A 20,379-nucleotide genomic window follows, 5' to 3' on the forward strand; every position below is an offset into this window, starting at 1 on the left:
GGAATAGGGTGCAAATTGGGATGTATCCCAGGACTAAAAATACACTGATGGGTTTATAAATCAGCAAATTACAGATAAATATCTAATTATTTTAATGGTCATGAAGATGAATGACTTTGTAACCATGGAAACAGTAAATCAGGACATCCCTCATTGGTGCTTTGATGGGTAGACCTTTTCTCCGCCCATCCCACACAGTCGGTCAGTGGAAGGGGTTTTGATGAGATTCCTCATCCTTCGGGTAGGAAGTTGTCTTACAATGTGACTCACCACTCTGGAAACATAAAGGAGACTTCCAGCCAAGTCATAAACAGAGAGCTGGAGTCCTAAAAGAGATCAGAGGGGTGAGAGAGGAGCAGGAGATGAGGAACAACCGAGTGCTTCTGCATGTCAACAAGGTCACAGAGGACTTATTAATGGCCATCATTCTGGAGATGGAAACTATGCAGAGATACCTTTGAAATAGTGGTAGTAGTTGGAAGGTGACCTGCTATTTATTCTGACTCAATCTGCACTTTAGGCAAAAACAAAGAAAAGCCACGGTAGAGATTTGCAAGACTGGAGTCGAAGTACGCTTTATAAAAGTTGTAGAAGTTAGAGGATACAAAGAATGTGAATTGTGACTGTTGAATTAATATATGCAAATGCTTAAAGACAGCAATCTTCCGTCTTTGAGAGCAGACTAAGATTCACACCAGAGGGTTCTTCATCACAACAACAAAAACTAATTAAAAGTTGATTTGACGTTCCATAAAGTTTCCCTTCCTTACTCTACGCCAGATAATTACATAGCTAGCATCATAATGAAAACAGTGTGCTCTCCCCACAGAGGCTCAGGGTGATGCATCAATGTCAGGTCTTAAAACTACAGTCTGGGATTGGTATATCCAATTTTGGACAATATATATCCATGTATAGCCATTGATTATTGCGCAATACAAGCTTGTTTCACTTCATTATTGGTAAACAAACACTGTACAGCTTCAAAACATAGTTAAAACTATAATTTTGATCATGAACTGTCAGTCACATCCCTCACAAGTGGCAAATGTTGTTACTCTAATCGCAGAATGTAGCTTTAAATCACCTCTGTTGAGTGGATCCCCTTCAAAAAGCTCTCTTCATTTTCCCCATTATCATCTGCCATATCCCTGCCTTCTGCCGCAGCCTCCCAAGACACAGTGCTGCCTGGGTGACACACACACACACACACACACACACACACACACACACACACACAGAAGACACAGTGCTGCCTGGGTGACACACACACACACACACACACACACACACAGAAGACACAGTGCTGCCTGGGTGACACACACACACACAGAAGACACAGTGCTGCCTGGGTGACACACACACACACACACACAGAAGACACAGTGCTGCCTGGGTGACACACACACACACACACAGAAGACACAGTGCTGCCTGGGTGACACACACACACACACACGCACACACACAGAAGACACAGTGCTGCCTGGGTGACACACACACACACACACAGAAGACACAGTGCTGCCTGGGTGACACACACACACACACAGAAGACACAGTGCTGCCTGGGTGACACACACACACACAGAAGACACAGTGCTGCCTGGGTGACACACACACACACACACAGAAGACACAGTGCTGCCTGGGTGACACACACACACAGAAGACACAGTGCTGCCTGGATGACACACACACACACAGAAGACACAGTGCTGCCTGGATGACACACACACACACAGCAGACACAGTGCTGCCTGGATGACACACACACACACACACACACACAGAAGACACAGTGCTGCCTGGGTGACACACACACACACAGAAGACACAGTGCTGCCTGGGTGACACACACACACACACACACACACACACAGAAGACACAGTGCTGCCTGGGTGACACACACACACACACACAGAAGACACAGTGCTGCCTGGGTGACACACACACACACACACGCACACACACAGAAGACACAGTGCTGCCTGGGTGACACACACACACACACACAGAAGACACAGTGCTGCCTGGGTGACACACACACACACACAGAAGACACAGTGCTGCCTGGGTGACACACACACACACAGAAGACACAGTGCTGCCTGGGTGACACACACACACACACACACAGAAGACACAGTGCTGCCTGGGTGACACACACACACAGAAGACACAGTGCTGCCTGGATGACACACACACACACAGAAGACACAGTGCTGCCTGGATGACACACACACACACACAGAAGACACAGTGCTGCCTGGATGACACACACACACACAGCAGACACAGTGCTGCCTGGATGACACACACACACACACACACACACACAGAAGACACAGTGCTGCCTGGGTGACACACACACACACAGAAGACACAGTGCTGCCTGGGTGACACACACACACACAGAAGACACAGTGCTGCCTGGGTGACACACACACACACACACACAGAAGACACAGTGCTGCCTGGGTGACACACACACACACAGAAGACACAGTGCTGCCTGGGTGACACACACACACACACAGAAGACACAGTGCTGCCTGGGTGACACACACACACACACACACAGAAGACACAGTGCTGCCTGGGTGACACACACACACACACAGAAGACACAGTGCTGCCTGGGTGACACACACACACACAGAAGACACAGTGTTGTCCAAAGGTGATGAGTTGTTGCTTTGGTGTTGAAATGTATTTCCTTCTCAGAGGACAATAAATTTATTATATTTTATTGTAAAGCTTCCTGGATGCAGGATACACCACATAGGGAATAGGGTGTCATTTGGTAGGTAGCCAAAATGTACATGTAAGACTGAAAACAAATGCCCTAATTATCTATCTGGGGCACTGCTGTTATCATTAGACCACTATAGTAAGAGTTGTCTACAACTCTTCACCCAACAATGCTTCAGCATCAGTCGAAAACAGAACATGGCTTTTTGAGGCATTTATTTCCTGGGAAGGGAGGGATGGAGGGAGGGAGGGGTCACAGTGAGGGTACTTTGCTTCCGATGTAACGTTCAGTGAACCTGGCTCTGAGATGTTGTTTTAATGGTGCACAGAGAGAGAGAAAACATCCAGAGAAAGAGCGAGGGAACATACAGAGAAAGAGAGGGAACATGCAGAGAGAGAGAGAGAGAGAGACAGAGAGAGCGAGAGAGAAAGAATAACAGGGTGTAATATACACTAGTGTTTTTCTAGTCAACACAGTGAGGTTGGGGGAGCAGAAGTCTATCTATCTCTCTCTCTCTCTCTCTCTCTCTCTCTCTCTCTCTCTGGCCTGGTGTTACCATTATTCATATTCACTGCATTAAAACGTCAGGCCCTTAATGACTCACCATGCATCCTCCCATATGCCTTCTCTCCTCTCTTCTCTCGCTGAGTTAAGCTCTCTATGGTGAGTTAGTCTACACCCCTCTCCTCTTCTCCTCCTCTCATTTCCTCCTTCTCTCCTCTATTCTCCTGAGCTCTGGACCCAGCAGCAACGGAAACAGAACCTGACAGAGTCTCCTCGTAAAGAGAAATTGTGCGTGATGATGTGTTTGTGCTTGGCCATAAATTTAAATAGGGACATTGACCTCTAAATGCAACAGACTGTCTTTTCAGATCAAGATTTTACAGTATCCTGCCCCAACAAGGAACAACGATAATTGATTCTATCCTTCAGTGGAAGAGTTTGATAAAAGTGCAAAATAGACACTTAAATGTTGGTTGACAGAGTCAGATAGAACATTCAGGTTTTGAAGGAGGAACATTTGGAGAGTTAACACTTAAAAACCTATTTCCTGCACTAGACCTTCGTCACCATCACATTAGTGTCAACAAACTTCCCACTCGGACTAATTAAATGGTGATCTGATCCACAGGGGAGTTGAGAATGGAGAAATTCTGGTTTGAGATCTTTAATACAGTATCCCCCCCATTGGGCACACACTGGTTGAATCGATGTTGTTTCAATGTAATTTGTTACATGGAATCAACATGGAAACTGTTTTCATCTAATTTCAACCAGCATTGTAAACATTGAAATTAGAGTAAAACTTCAACTTAAATAGATGACCTGACTAACAATATCAATCTAATTTCAACATAATCATCACATTCGATATTTAATAAAGAACCACTGCAGATGAACAAACATGAGGATAACAATAACACCTACTGACTGAAGACAACTGAGGGCTAAATAAAGGGGGAGTAATCAAGGAGGGGATGACGACCAGGTGTGCGTAATGATGGGGAACAGGTGTACGTAATAATGAAGCCAGCGCTGGAGGGAGCAGGAGTGACAGTACTCCCATTGACGCGCGGCTTCAGCCGCAGGACAATGATGGCCAGGAGGACGGCCCTGAGGACGAGGAGCGGGCCGGGCCGGACAGCAGAGAAGGAAATCTCGGATGATGTTGGGGCTCAGGATGTCCGCCACCTGGACCCAAATAGTTTCCATACTGGAGGCATGAGTTGACATAGCGGGTGACATCCTGCACCAAGGTGTGCCACCAGTACTTTTGGGAGAGGGATTGGACGGTGCGGGTGATACCTGGGTTTCCAGCAGCGAGGGATGTGTGTGCCCAGGTCAACAGCCGATCTCTCACCCCTGTGGGAACGTAGATGCAAGGAAACGACCGTGGCAACCTTGAACCTCTCGGTGGGGGGGGCTCCCGTCTGATAGGTGAAATAGAGGGAGCACTGGAGTAGGAAGCCATGGAATTTTAATGGAGTGCCGTCATATTTCTCCGGAAGGGATAGTCGGGTAGCGCTGACCTGTGTAGACGGCAGGGTAGGCTGGGGGGCTGGCTCACTGTGACGACCCGTGGTAGGAGGCCCTCTGATATGGGAATGGAGGACCTTGCTGTTGGGGTCGAGGCGGTGGAGAACGCAGAGGTCCTCCTATATCCATATCCAGTTACGCCAGCTGGTCATGGTGTTGGAGTAGATGACCTTGTTCATTAACCGTCTGGAAGAGGGTTGAACCTTCTGCAGCTTCGATATTGTTGAGGTGTTATTCTGTAATGTATAAGACAGGAGTCAGGAAACAGGTGCAGAAGGTGAGTTTAATAAAGAAAACTATGCAGTGGCCTCCCAAGTGGCGCAGCGGTGTAAGGCGTCACTACAGACCTGGGTTCGATTCCAGGCTGTGTCACAGCTGGCTATGACAGGGAGACCCATGAGGCGACATACAATTGGCCAAGCGTCATCCGGATTAGGGGAGGGTTTGGCTGGCCGGGATTTCCTTGTCCCATCGCGCTATAGCGACTCCTTGTGTCAGCCCAGCCTGCAAGCTGACCTCTCCCGAGTCTGTAGAGGAGTTGCAGCGATGGGACAAGACTGTAACTTCCAATTGGGGAGAAAAAGGGCTAGAAGTAAAAACATGAAAATACAAAATGCAGATGAACAAACATAAGGAGCGTACTGAACATGAGACAAAACAATAACACCTAGTGACTGAAGACAACTGAGGGCTAAATAAAGGGGGAGTAATCAAGGAGGGAATGACACCAGGTGTGCGTAACAATGAAGCCAGGACCGGTGGTTAGTAGACCGGCAGTGTCGAGCGCTGGAGGGAGCAGGAATGACATCAGAACTATGTATACATCGAAATTGCATTGAAAATTCCACTTAGAAACATTACAAATATTCAGCAGGTAGACAACCTAAATAACATTGAATAGATGAAAGTAATTCCTCTAACTTTTCTTATACAAGCTGTATGTGAAAGTAAATTCGGAGTGAGTTTGGGTTAATGTACTGTAGGCTACATTGACATCTGATTTGCCCAACAAAGGACACCGTCATTTCAGGTACACAGTATTCCATGGTTGACAGGATTGTGGAAGTTTAGAAGCAGTTATAATTAGCCCTATAAATAGGATGCAAAATTCATGATATTAATAATAGTTTACCTTCTGATATTGTTTTGTATGAAGAATGTTTGGTTGATTTACAATCTACAAAAAAGAAAGGTCCTCTCACTGTCAACTGCATTTATTTTCAGCAAACTTAACATTTAAATATTTGTATGAACATAACAAGATTCAACAACTGAGACATAAACTGAACAAGTTCCACAGACATGTGACTAACAGAAACTGAATAATGTGTCCCTGAACAAAGGTTCAAAATAAAAAGTAACAGTCAGTATCTGGTGTGGCCACCAACTGCAGTAAATCAAATCAAATCAAAGTTTATTTGTCACGTGCGCCGAATAGAACAGGTGTAGTAGACCTTACAGTGAAATGCTTACTTACAGGCTCTAACCAATAGTGCGGAGAAAAAAAACTATGTGTGTGTGTGTAGGTAAGTAAAGAAATAAAAAAAACTGTAAAAAGACATTTGAAAATAAGAGTAGCAAGGCTATATACAGACACCGGTTAGTCAGGCTTATTGAGGTAGTATGTACATGTAGGTATGGTTAAAGTGACTATGCATATATGATGAACAGAGAGTAGCAGTAGTGTAAAAAGAGGGGTTGGCAGGTGGTGGGAAACAATGCAGATAGCCCGGTTAGCCAATGTGCGGGAGCACTGGTTGGTCGGGCCAATTGAGGTAGTATGTACATGAATGTATAGTTAAAGTGACTATGCATTTAAGATAAACAGAGAGTAGCAGCAGCGTAAAAGAGGGGTTGGGGGGGCACACAATGCAAATAGTCTGGGTAACCACTTGGTTACCTGTTCAGGAGTCTTATGGCTTGGGGGTAAAAACTGTTGAGAAGCCTTTTTGTCCTAGACTTGGCAAGTAGAGAGAACAGTCTATGACTGGGGTGGCTGGGGTCTTTGACAATCTTCCGGGCCTTCCTCTGACACCGCCTGGTGTAGAGGTCCTGGATGGCAGGCAGCTTTGCCCCAGTGATGTACTGAGCCGTACGTACTACCCTCTGAAGTGCCTTGCGGTCGGAGGTCGCGCAATTGCCGTACCAGGCAGTGATGTAACTGGTCAGGATGCTCTCGATGTTGCAGCTGTAGAACCTTTTGAGGATCTCAGGACCCATGCCAAATCTTTTTAGTTTCCTGAGGGGGAATAGGCTTTGTCGTGCCCTCTTCACTACTGTCTTGGTGTGTTTGGACCATTCTAGTTTGTTGTTGATGTGGACACCAAGGAATTTGAAGCTCTCAACCTGATCCACTACAGCCCCGCCGATGAGAATGGGGACGTGCTTGGTGCTCCTTGACCTGTAGTCCACAATCATCTCCTTGGTCTTGGTTACTTTGAGGGATAGGTTGTTATTCTGGCACCACCCGGCCAGGTCTCTGACCTCCTCCCTATAGGCTGTCACGTCATTGTCGGTGATCAGACCTACCACTGTTGTGTCGTCAGCAAACTTGATGATGGTGTTGGAGTCGTGCCTGGCCATGCAGTCGTGGGTGAACAGGGAGTACAGGAGGGGACTGAGCACGCACCCCTGGGGAGCTCCAGTGTTGAGGATCAGCGTGGCAGATGTGTTGCTACCTACCCTCACCACCTGGGGGCGGCCCGTCAGGAAGTCCAGGATCCAGTTGCAGAGGGAGGTGTTTAGTCCCAGGTTCCTTAGCTTAGTAATGAGCTTTGAGGGTACTATGGTGTTGAACGCTGAGCTGTAGTCAATGAATAGCATTCACACATAGGTGTTCCTTTTGTCCAGGTGGGAAAGGGCAGTGTGGAGTGCAATAGAGATTGCATCATCTGTGGATCTGTTTGGGCGGTATGTAAATTGGAGTGTGTCTAGGGTTTCTGGGATAATGGTGTTGACGTGAGCCATTACCAGCCTTTCAAAGCACTTCATGGCTACGGACGTGAGTGCCACGGGTCTGTAGTCATTTAGGCAGTTTGCATTTGTGCTCTTGGGCACAGGGACTATGGTGGTCTGCTTGAGGCATGTTGGTATTACAGACTCAATCAGGGACATGTTGAAAATGGCAGTGAGGACACCTGCCAGTTGGTCAGCACAAGCCCAGAGCACATGTCCTGGTAATCCATCTGGCCCCGCAGCCTTGGGAATGTAGACCTGTTTAAAGGTCTTACTCACGTCGGCCGGAACAGCTAATACTCTCATGCATGCCTCAGTTTTGCTTGCCTCGAAGTGAGCATAGAAGTGATTTACCTCGTCTGGTAGGCTCGTGTCGCTGGGCAGCTCACGGCTGTGCTTCTCTTTGTAGTCTGTAATAGTTTGCAAGCCCTGCCACATCCGACGAGCGTCAGAGTCGGTGTAGTATGATTCAATCTTAGCCCTGTATTGACGCTTGCCTGTTTGATGGTTTGTCGCAGGGCATAACGGGATTTCTTGTAAGCTTCTGGGTTAGAGTCCCGCACCTTGAAGCGGCAGCCCTACCCTTTAGCTCAGTGCGAATGTTGCCTGTAATCTATGGCTTCTGGTTGGGGTATGTACATACAGTCACTGTGGAGACGACGTCCTCAATGCACTTATTGATAAAGCCAGTGACAGATGTGGTGTACTCCTCAATGCCATCAGAAGAATCCCGGAACATGTTCCAGTCTGTGATAGCAAAGCAGTCCTGTAGTTTAGCATCTGCTTCATCTGACCATTTTTTATAGACCAAGTCACTGGTGCTTCCAGCTTTAATTTTTGCTTGTAAGCAGGAGTCAGGATGATGAAGTTGTGATCGGATTTACCAAACGGAGGGCGAGGGAGAGCTCTGTACGCATTTCTGTGTGTGGAGTACAGATGATCTAGAATTTTTTCCCTCTGGTTGCACATTTAACATGTTGATAGAGATTTGGTAGAACTGATTTAAGTTTCCCTGCATTAAAGTCTCCGGCCACTAGGAGCTCCGCCTCTGAGTGAGTGGTTTCCTGTTTGCTTATTTCCTTATACAGCTGGCTGAGTGCAGTCTTAGTGCAGGAATCTGTCTGTGGTGGTAAATAAACAGCCACGAAAAGTATAGCTGAGAACATTAAGTACTGCAGTGCATCTCCTCCTCATGGACTGCACCAGATTTGCCAGTTCTTGCTGTGAGATGTTACCCCACTCTTCCACCAAGGCACCTGCAAGTTCCAGTACATTTCTGGGGGGAATGGCCCTAGCCCTCACCCTCCGATCCAACAGGTCCCAGACGTGCTCAATGGGATTGAGATCCGGGCTCTTCGCTGGCCATGGCAAAACACTGACATTCGTCTCTTGCAGGAAATCATGCACATAACGAGCAGTATAGCTGGTGGAATTGTCATGCTGGAGGGTCATGTCAGGTTGAGCCTGCAGGAAGGGTACCACATGAGGGAGGAGGATGTCTTCCCTGTAACGCACAGCGTTGAGATTGCCTGCAATGACAACAAGCTCAGTCTGATGATGCTGTGACACACCCCAGACCATGACGGACCCTCCACCTCGATCCTGCTCCAGAGTACAGGCCTTGGTGTAATGCTCGTTCCTTCAATGATAAACCTCGAATCCGACCATCACCCCTGGTGAGACAAAACCACGACTTGTCAGTGAAGAACAATTTTTGCCAGTCCTGTCTGGTCCAGCGACGGTGGGTTTGTTCCCATAGGCAACGTTGTTTCCGGTGATGTCTGGTGACGACCTGACAACAGGCCTACAAGCCCTCAGTCCAGCCTCTCTCAGCCTATTGCGGACAGTCTGAGCACTGATGGAGCGATTGTGCGTTCCTGGTGTAACTCGGCAGTTGGTGTTTCCATCCTGTACCTGTCCTGCAGGTGTGATGTTCGGATGTACGATCCTGTGCAGGTGTTACACGGGGTCTGCCACTGTGAGGATGATCAGCTGTCCTTCTTGTCTCCCTGTAGCACCGTCTTTGGCGTCTCACAGTACAGACATTGCAATTTATTGCCCTGGCCACATCTGCAGTCCTCATGCCTCCATGCAGCATGTTCTCGCAGATGAGCAGGGACCCTGGGCATCTTTCTTTTGGCGTTTTTCAGAGTCAGTAGAAAGTCCTCTTTTGTGTCCTAAGTTTTCAGAACTGTGACTTTAATTGCCTACCGTCTGTAAGCTGTTAGTGTCTTATTAACGTCCGTTCCACAGGTGCATGTTCATTAATTGGACAAGTACATTAGTGTTTAGTTTGAGAAACAGATGCCTCACAAGTCCTCAACTGGCAGATTCATTAAATAGTACCTGCAAAACACCAGTCTCAATATCAACAGGGAAGAGGCAACTCCGGAATGCTTGCCTTCAAGGCAGAAGAAAAAAAAAAGAAGCCATCTCAGACTGGCCAACAAAAATTAAATATTAAGATTAAGAAAAAAAACAGACACTGGACAGAGGAACTCTGCCTAGAAGGCCAGCATCCCGAAGCTGGCAGTTGAGGACCTGTGAGGCATCTGTTTCTCCATCTAGACACTCTAATGTACTTGTTCTCTTGCTCAGTTGTGCACCAGGGCCTCCCACTCCTCTTTCTATTCTGGTTAGGGACAGTTTGTGCTGTTCTGTGAAGGGAGTAGTACACAGCATTATATGAGATCTTCAGTTTCTTGGCAATTTCTCACATGGAATAGCCTTCATTTCTCAGAACAAGAACAGACTGACGAGTTTCAGAAGAAACTCTTTGTTTCTGGCCATTTTGAGCCTGTAATTGAACCCACAAACGCTGATGCTCCAGATACTCAACTAGTCTAAAGAAGGCCGGTTTTATTGCTTCTTTAATCAGAATAGTTTTCAGCTAACATAATTGCTAACATAATTGCAAAAGTGTTTTCTAATGATCAATTAGCCTTTTAAAATGATGAACTTGGATTAGCTAACACAACGTGCCATTGGAACACAGGAGTGATGGTTGCTGATAATGGGCCTCTGTATGCCTATGTAGATACTCCATAAAAAATCTGCTGTTTCCAGCTACAATAGTCATTTACAACATTATCAATGTCTACACTGTATTTCTGATAAATGTTATGTTATTTTAATGGACATTTCTAATTAAAAATTTCTAAGTGACCACAAACTTTTGAACGGTAGTGTATATTTCCACCAAATATAGAAATGGTGGTTTGAAAGGGTGAGAGTAAGTGCCTGTGTCCCAAATGGCACCCTTTTCCCTATTTAGTGCATTACCCATAGGGCTTTTGTCAAAAGTAGTGCACTATATAGGGAATAGGGTGCCATTCGGGACACACAGCCATGGAACCCAGGGTCTACTGTCAGTCCTTACCATCCTCCCACTCCAAGGGACATTCCAAGGTCCTCTGTGGCAAACAAGTATCTTTTTTTGCTAACACCAAAATTACATCTTTGTAGAGACACAGAGTGATAGCTTCTGTCATTCAAGACCGTCACATTAAATGTCACATTCAGCATTGTGTCAGATGGCTACTATATAAACTGTATTATCAGCAGAGCTCAGGGTGGAGGGGGTAGTTAGTGGTGCACTCTCACTGCCTCGTCTGGAAGGGGTAACATGTTTTTCTCAATTTCTCTGTTTTCAGACAGCTTTCTGCATGGTAACAGGCATCCCTCCCTCCCTTCTTCTACCCCTCCATTCTGCATGGTGGCAACCCTCAGCTCAGTGGTCTGTCCTGTCTGTACTCCAATACTGAATCTGATCTGGGTGGAGCACCAACATGCTAAATTTACTAGCACCGATTCATAGTCACACAGCAGCAAAGTTTTCCTTGTGGTGGTGATTCTGAGGCAGGAAGGATAGGGAGAAGAAACATCTGTACCTTACGTGAGATGGTTCTCTTCCTCTCTCTCCCTCTCTCCACATCTGGCCCAGGCCTGTCGGTCGGTCGTTTGGAAGGGTGTGGGCATTGATTGGAGCGGCAAACAGCTGCACCCCATCCGCTCACCACATGTTTCTGATTGGGCCAGAAGTGTCTGTTTGTTAGGTGTGGGGCCGTGTTTGATGTGCTGGCTCAGCTGCGTTGGCGGCAGTGTTTTCGTGACAGGGTCTGAGGGTTTAGAGCTCAGCGGAAGTGGAGTAACCTCACAGAGAGGCCTGTGGTGCAGCGGGGTAAAAACAGGCAGGGTAGAGAGGCCTGTGGTGCAGCAGGGTGAAAACAGGCAGGGTAGAGAGGCCTGTGGTGCAGCAGGGTGAAAACAGGCAGGGTAGAGAGGCCTGTGGTGCAGTGGGGTGAAGACAGGCAGGGTAGAGAGGCCTGTGGTGCAGCAGGGTGAAGACAGGCAGGGTAGAGAGGCCTGTGGTGCAGCGGGGTGAAGAGAGGCAGGGTAGAGAGGCCTGTGGTGCAGCGGGGTGAAGAGAGGCAGGGTAGAGAGGCCTGTGGTGCAGCAGGGTGAAGACAGGCAGGGTAGAGAGGCCTGTGGTGCAGCGGGGTGAAGAGAGGCAGGGTAGAGAGGCTTGTGGTGCAGCAGGGTGAAGACAGGCAGGGTAGAGAGGCCTGTGGTGCAGCAGGGTGAAGACAGGCAGGGTAGAGAGGCCTGTGGTGCAGCGGGGTGAAGAGGCTTCAGCTGTGAAGAGGAACCTTCTGGAAACCACCCAGCAGCCACACCCAGGCGGAGACCCAGACCTGCAGGCCCGAAACTCAAATCCAGAAAGAGTCATGCCCAAACCCAGACCCAACCCCATCCCCTGCCACAAACCCATACCTAAAATCAAACCCCGACCCAACCCCATCCCCTGCCACAAACCCATACCTAAAACCAAACCCAGACTCAACCCCATCCCCTGCCACAAACCCATACCTAAAACCAACCCCATCCCCTGCCACAAACCCATACCTAAAACCAAACCCAGACCCAACCCCATCCCCTGCCACAAACCCATACCTAAAATCAATCCCAGACTCCCCAGCCGTATTCCTCACTGTAGCTATTGGGGTTGTAGAAGACGAGATAAAACATCTAGGAAATAAATTGTAAATAAGGAGTTGAAAATTAAACTGAAATATCAATTCTACACCCTTATCACCACAGAGGCACTAAAATAAGTCTGAATATCCAGTCAATAACATACAGTAAAACATACAAGGATTTTAAGTCACGTGAAGGCGACATTTAGCGGCCGTTGCATGGTCTTTGCAAGCTCCGGAAAAAACTAGAAATATACGGCAGTGGTAATGTATTTAGCAACATGTTGCTTTGCTCTATTTCATCTGTGAAATATTATTCAAGTCCTACATCAGAGCTGAGTACTGTAGCACATTGTGGCATGGAAAAGACCCACACCATAAATAATACTTCTCTCTTCCATTCATTCCCCTGCAGGCAGGAACCTGATGCTTCACCCTTCCACTGCAATGACACACACACACACACACACACACACACACACGCACACGCACACGCACACACACACATACAAGCAAGGACACGCGTAAGCACACACACACACACACACACACACACACACACACACACGCACATGCACACACACACATACAAGCAAGGACACGCATAAGCACACACATATGCACACACACACACACACACAAATACAAGCATGCGCACACCAACACACACACGGTTCCACCCATTGACAACATGATAATTCTGTCTAGGCCACTTGTGGCTGGGGATTTGGCCCTGATGACCACCCCTGTCTCTCTCCACCAATGCCCAGAAACCAAGGCCTGCTGCCTGCCTGACCAACCAACCAACCAACCAACCAGCCAGCCAGCCAACCAGCCACCCGACCAATCAACCCAGTCCTCCAACAGGCAGACAGGCAGAGAGAGAGGGCTCTGGCAGGCCCTGCACACCCAGCATTTTGTTTTGCATGAAAGGTATTTTAGGAAGCGAGGCACACTGAGGCAGAACTTTAAAAATAAACCTGTCGTTTATGGTCCGGAAAAGGCTTTGCATGGCCCAGCCACTCCTGCTTCCTCTGTAGTCCAGAGGCTAACACTCCCAGCCCCTCGGGGAGAGGAGAGGAGAAATCCCACTTGTCTTTTCCTACTACCGCTGACTTTTCTGATAACTACTTTATTGAGGGAAAATGTACTTGCTACGATTGTGATGTGTTCTCTCACCTAGCGATCTTAAGATGAATGCACTAATTGTAAGTCACTCTGGATAAGAGCATCTGCTAGATGACTAAAATGTCATTGCAAAATGAGAGGCGAGGGCTGAGGGCTGAGGAGAGAGGAGAGAGGGGAGGTGGATAGGAGGGAGGAGAGAGGGAAGAGGAGGGAGGAGAGGGCCAACCACTCCACTACCAGTCTGTAATGAGGCGTCACGGCTGATTGTTCTCCATGCGTGAAACAACAACGCCTTCCAGGCCCAGTCCCGATGGTCCAGGCTTTTACCATCAGGAAGACATGACGTTACCACAGGGAACTTCGCTACAAGTCTGGCCTATGTGTTCCATGATGATTCAGATAACATAATAAATAAAATGCAAGAATATGTAACTGGCTTCTTAGAGATGGTCTCCTCGAGAAGCTTGTTTCTTAGAGATTGTCTTTTTGCTAGAGCCTTGCTAGCTATGTTTCTAGTCTTTCCACCTGTAGTTTGCTATTATAAGACTGCTCTCCTCTCTTTTCTCTCTGTTGTAGGTCTGTAGTTAGTGTGGGTTTCCCCAGACACACGCAGCGTTTGATGCTCCGCAGCACCAGAGAGAGAGAGGGAGAGAGGGAGTGGGAGAGAGAGAAAAAAAGAGATCCTCTTCCCTTCCTCATCTCCGTGAGACTCTTTCTCTGTGTCGCTCTGAAGCTTGCTGGGCTTCACACAGCCTTCTCCCACAATGCACTGGGAATACCTCCAGTAATCACATTAGAGTGGAGGATGCTGGGAAAAGGCTTTAGAGTCAACCAGTTGACACGGGAACAGAGAGAATGGGAGGGAAATTAGACGTGGAGCCTCAGTTGGGAGTAATTAAGAGAAGTCCAGAGGGGGGGGGGGGGGGGGGGGCTATAACGTCCACTTCCCTCAACAGGAAAGCCAACGCCAATTTAATCCTTCTGTACTTCCTCCCACCAGGAGACTCTCAGCTGTGGAACTAGACATATCAAACAGCCACATAGAGTTAGAGTGAACCTGAGATACAGACCTGGGAGGGGAGAGGGAAGGGTTGGAAGGGGTCCGTCTGCCTCTGTCTGTCTGTTTAGGTTATGAGGTGGTCCCTGGGTCCAGGGCTGAGAGAAGGGTGGTTTAGGATGAAGAGGTCTATTGTTGAGAGAAGCACTGTGACTCAGCCTCTCCCTTATATTAGACAAGGCCTGGACTGCACCATGTATGTCTACTGCAGTGGGCCAGGTGTTAATGAGAAGAGGTGAGACTGGCTAACTACAGAAGAAATCACAGTGTTTTCTCTTTAGAGTACAGCCTGGCCAACTGCACTTATAGCTGATGACAGCATTTATGAGAATGTACTGTAGCAACACCAAGACAAAACATATTACTGAAACATGCAGGACCTGCAGGACCTGTTTGAAAAATGCAAACCAAGGATGTCCCAAATGGCATCCTATTCCCATATGGCTCTGGTCAGAAGTAGTGCAGTATACAGGGATAAGGGGTGATTTAGGACACATCACAACTCCCCAGTAAGACAGTGTGGAGGTTGTCCAAGCCAGGAAATACATGCAGACAATTCAGCTGAACCAGTCACCAACTCCCCATGCTTCTAATACACAACTGGGCACAGACGTCAATTCAACATCTATTCCACATTGGTTCAACGTAATTTCATTGAAATGACGTGGAAACAACATTGATTCAGAGGTGTGTGCCCAGTGGGAACCCCGTTTCCCTCCATGATGAGATTAAAACAGGCACAGAGAGGGAGAGAGAGATAAAGAGAGGGGGAGGGGGGTGGTCAGAGAGAGCGAGAGAGAGTAAGAGAAGAGGTCAGAGAGAGGGTCACAGAGAGCGAGAGAAAGAGAGAGATTTACAGCAGGTCAGCCCTGAGGTGACCCCGGCCAACAGCCCTCCTGGACCAGAGCTGGGATGCAGAGGTCAATGGTCGGTCTGGGAAAATGTATCCCACATGGCACCATATTCCCTAATAGTGCATTACTTTTAACCAGAGCTCTATGGGCCCTGGTCAAAAGTAGTGCACTAAATAAGTAATAGAGTGCTATTTGTTGCCGCAGACCATTTCCTGTGCTGGCTGGTGTTCTGGAACTGGGTCAGAACGCAGGTGTGACAGAAAGCTGAGTGGGGAGCGATGGAAATGAAATAAAGACTGGTGGGGGTGTAGCACCACACTAAAACATGCAGTGCTAAGAGCCTGTACGGGTTCACTATTCTCTAGACCAGAGCTGCTGTCTGTCTTCTACTGTCTCATTATGCCCTCATGGACCATACTGCTGCTGTCTGTCTTCTACTGTCTCATTATGCCCTCATGGACCATATTGCTGCTGTCTGTCTTCTACTGTCTCATTATGACCTCATGGACCATACTGCTGCTGTCTGTCTTCTACTGTCTCATTATGCCCTCATGGACCATACTGCAGCAGTCTGTCTTCTACTGTCTCATTATGCCCTCATGGACCATACCGCTGCAGTCTGTCTTCTACTGTCTCATTATGCCCTCATGGACCATACTGCTGCTGTCTGTCTTCTACTGTCTCATTATGCCCTCATGGACCATACTGCAGCAGTCTGTCTTCTATTGTCTCATTATGCCCTCATGGACCATACTGCAGCAGTCTGTCTTCTATTGTCTCATTATGCCCTCATGGACCATACTGCTGCAGTCTGTCTTCTACTGTCTCATTATGCCCTCATGGACCATACTGCAGCAGTCTGTCTTCTATTGTCTCATTATGCCCTCATGGACCATACTGCAGCAGTCTGTCTTCTATTGTCTCATTATGCCCTCATGGACCATGAGGATGGGGCCTGTGCAATGGAGGGAGTTGGTTGGGGCCTGTGTGATGGAGGGAGTTGGTTGGGGCCTGTGTGATGGAGGGAGTTGGGGTTGGTTGGGGCCTGTGTGATGGAGGGCGTTGAGGTTGGATGGGGCCTGTGTGATGGAGGGCGTTGAGGTTGGATGGGACCTGTGTGATGGAGGGAGTTGGGGTTGGATTGGGCCTGTGTGATGGAGGGAGTTGGGGTTGGTTGGATCCTGTGTGATGGCGGGAGTTGGGGATGGTTGGATCCTGTGTGATGGCGGGCGTTGGGGTTGGTTGGGGCCTGTGTCATGGAGGGCGTTGGTTGGGGCCTGTGTGATGGAGAGAGTTGGGGTTGGTTGGAGCCTGTGTGATGGAGGGAGTTGGGATTGGTTGGATCCTGTGTGATGGAGAGAGTTGGGGTTGGTTGGATCCTGTGTGATGGAGGGAGTTGGGGTTGGTTGGATCCTGTGTGATGGAGGGCGTTGGGGTTGGTTGGATCCTGTGTGATGGCGGGAGTTGGGGATGGTTGGATCCTGTGTGATGGCGGGCGTTGGGGTTGGTTGGGGCCTGTGTCATGGAGGGCGTTGGTTGGGGCCTGTGGGATGGAGGGAGTTGGGGTTGGTTGGATCCTGTGTGATGGAGGGAGTTGGGATTGGTTGGATCCTGTGTGATGGAGGGTGTTGGGGTTGGTTGGATCCTGTGTGATGGAGGGAGTTGGGGTTGGTTGGATCCTGTGTGATGAGGGAGTTGGGGTTGGTTGGATCCTGTGTGATGGAGGGAGTTGGGGTTGGTTGGATCCTGTGTGATGGAGGGCATTGGGGTTGGTTGGATCCTGTGTGATGGAGGGCATTGGGGTTGGTTGGATCCTGTGTGATGGAGGGAGTTGGGGTTGGTTGGATCCTGTGTGATGGAGGGCGTTGGGGTCTGTTGGATCCTGTGTGATGGAGGGAGATGGGGTTGGTTGGATCCTGTGTGATGGAGGGCGTTGAGGTTGGTTGGATCCTGTGTGATGGAGGGCGTTGGTTGGGGTCTGTGTGATTGAATAAGGAGTTGGGGTGTGTTGGGGCCTGTTGGGGTTGGTTGGGGCCTGTGTGATGGAGGGCGTTGAGGTTGGATGGGACCTGTGTGATGGAGGGCGTTGAGGTTGGATGGGACCTGTGTGATGGAGGGAGTTGGTTGGCTGGGGCCTGTGTGATGGATAGAGTTGGGGCTGGTTGAGGCCTGTGTGATGGAGGGAGTTGGGGTTGGTTGAGGCCTGTGTGATGGAGGGAGTTGGGGTTGGATTGGGCCTGTGTGATGGAGGGAGTTGGGGTTGGTTGGATCCTGTGTGATGGAGGGAGTTGGGGTTGGTTGGATCCTGTGTGATGGAGGGCATTGGGGTTGGTTGGATCCTGTGTGATGGCGGGAGTTGGGGATGGTTGGATCCTGTGTGATGGCGGGCGTTGGTTGGGGCCTGTGTGATGGAGGGCGTTGGGGTTGGTTGGATCCTGTGTGATGGAGGGAGTTGGGGTTTGTTGGATCCTGTGTGATGGAGGGTGTTGGGGTTTGTTGGATCCTGTGTGATGGAGGGAGTTGGGATTGGTTGGATCCTGTGTGATGGAGGGCGTTGGGGTTGGTTGGATCCTGTGTGATGGAGGGTGTTGGGGTTGGTTGGATCCTGTGTGATGGAGGGCGATGGGGTTGGTTGGATCCTGTGTGATGGAGGGCATTGGGTTTGGTTGGATCCTGTGTGATGGAGGGCGTTGGGGTTGGTTGGATCCTGTGTGATGGAGGGAGATGGGGTTGGTTGGATCCTGTGTGATGGAGGGCATTGGGGTTGGTTGGATCCTGTGTGATGGAGGGCGTTGGTTGGGGTCTGTGTGATGGAAGGAGTTGGGGTTAGTTGGATCCTGTGTGATGGAGGGCGTTGGGGTTGGTTGGATCCTGTGTGATGGAGGGCGTTGAGGTTGGATGGGACCTGTGTGATGGAGGGCGTTGAGGTTGGATGGGACCTGTGTGATGGAGGGAGTTGGTTGGCTGGGGCCTGTGTGATGGATAGAGTTGGGGCTGGTTGAGGCCTGTGTGATGGAGGGAGTTGGGGTTGGTTGGATCCTGTGTGATGGAGGGAGTTGGGGTTGGTTGGATCCTGTGTGATGGAGGGCATTGGGGTTGGTTGGATCCTGTGTGATGGCGGGAGTTGGGGATGGTTGGATCCTGTGTGATGGCGGGCGTTGGTTGGGGCCTGTGTGATGGAGGGCGTTGGGGTTGGTTGGATCCTGTGTGATGGAGGGAGTTGGGGTTGGTTGGATCCTGTGTGATGGAGGGTGTTGGGGTTTGTTGGATCCTGTGTGATGGAGGGAGTTGGGATTGGTTGGATCCTGTGTGATGGAGGGCGTTGGGGTTGGTTGGATCCTGTGTGATGGAGGGTGTTGGGGTTGGTTGGATCCTGTGTGATGGAGGGCGATGGGGTTGGTTGGATCCTGTGTGATGGAGGGCATTGGGTTTGGTTGGATCCTGTGTGATGGAGGGCGTTGGGGTTGGTTGGATCCTGTGTGATGGAGGGAGATGGGGTTGGTTGGATCCTGTGTGATGGAGGGCATTGGGGTTGGTTGGATCCTGTGTGATGGAGGGCGTTGGTTGGGGTCTGTGTGATGGAAGGAGTTGGGGTTAGTTGGATCCTGTGTGATGGAGGGCGTTGGGGTTGGTTGGATCCTGTGTGATGGAGGGCGTTGAGGTTGGATGGGACCTGTGTGATGGAGGGCGTTGAGGTTGGATGGGACCTGTGTGATGGAGGGAGTTGGTTGGCTGGGGCCTGTGTGATGGATAGAGTTGGGGCTGGTTGAGGCCTGTGTGATGGAGGGAGTTGGGGTTGGTTGAGGCCTGTGTGATGGAGGGAGTTGGGGTTGGTTGGATCCTGCGTGATGGAGGGAGTTGGGGTTGGTTGGATCCTGTGTGATGGAGAGAGTTGGGGTTGGTTGGATCCTGCGTGATGGAGGGAGTTGGGGTTGGTTGGATCCTGTGTGATGGAGGGTGTTGGGGTTGGTTGGATCCTGTGTGATGGCGGGAGTTGGGGATGGTTGGATCCTGTGTGATGGCGGGCGTTGGGGTTGGTTGGGGCCTGTGTCATGGAGGGCGTTGGTTGGGGCCTGTGTGATGGAGGGAGTTGGGGTTGGTTGGATCCTGTGTGATGGAGGGAGTTGGGATTGGTTGGATCCTGTGTGATGGAAGGAGTTGGGGTTAGTTGGATCCTGTGTGATGGAGGGCGTTGGGGTTGGTTGGATCCTGTGTGATGGAGGGAGATGGGGTTGGTTGGATCCTGTGTGATGGAGGGCATTGGGGTTGGTTGGATCCTGTGTGATGGAGGGCGTTGGTTGGGGTCTGTGTGATGGAAGGAGTTGGGGTTAGTTGGATCCTGTGTGATGGAGGGCGTTGGGGTTGGTTGGATCCTGTGTGATGGAGGGAGATGGGGTTGGTTGGATCCTGTGTGATGGAGGGCATTGGGGTTGGTTGGATCCTGTGTGATGGAGGGCGTTGGTTGGGGTCTGTGTGATGGAATAAGGAGTTGGGGTGTGTTTGTGGCTGTAGTGTGCTGTGTTTTTACAACTTGTGTTTTACAGCTGCTGTTAAACAGCATTGGGTCCACGGTTCCTGCAGTTGGAGTTATTAGATAAGAAACCTAATATAAATCA

General features: G+C 49.3%; 1 protein-coding gene across 1 annotated transcript; it reads right to left on the bottom strand.

Annotated features, from left to right (window-relative positions):
* Positions 1-17,283: 17,283 nt before the first annotated feature.
* Positions 17,284-19,817, bottom strand: LOC118944641 (mucin-2-like). Its single transcript, XM_036964637.1, has 3 exons — positions 18,933-19,817; positions 18,085-18,768; positions 17,284-18,000 (listed from the first exon to the last, which is right to left on the bottom strand). Exons 1-3 carry the CDS (start codon positions 19,815-19,817, stop codon positions 17,284-17,286), a joined length of 2,286 nt encoding a protein of 761 aa, XP_036820532.1.
* Between the last annotated feature and the right edge of the window lie 562 nt (positions 19,818-20,379).

The sequence above is a fragment of the Oncorhynchus mykiss genome, chromosome 27, assembly GCF_013265735.2.
Source record: "Oncorhynchus mykiss isolate Arlee chromosome 27, USDA_OmykA_1.1, whole genome shotgun sequence".
Classification (NCBI taxonomy): domain Eukaryota; kingdom Metazoa; phylum Chordata; class Actinopteri; order Salmoniformes; family Salmonidae; genus Oncorhynchus; species Oncorhynchus mykiss.

What these genes read in the sequence shown, in the direction of transcription:
- LOC118944641 (XM_036964637.1), bottom strand. Translation starts at nt 19,817, where the DNA reads ATGACACAGGCCCCAACCAACCCCAACGCCCGCCATCACACAGGATCC. An exon ending in CAACGCCCTCCATCACACAG is followed by an intron (nt 18,769 to 18,932) that starts GCCCCAACCAAC and finishes TCCATCACACAG; the next exon opens with GCCTCAACCAGCCCCAACTC. An exon ending in AGGATCCAACCAACCCCAAT is followed by an intron (nt 18,001 to 18,084) that starts GCCCTCCATCAC and finishes TCCATCACACAG; the next exon opens with GCCCAATCCAACCCCAACTC.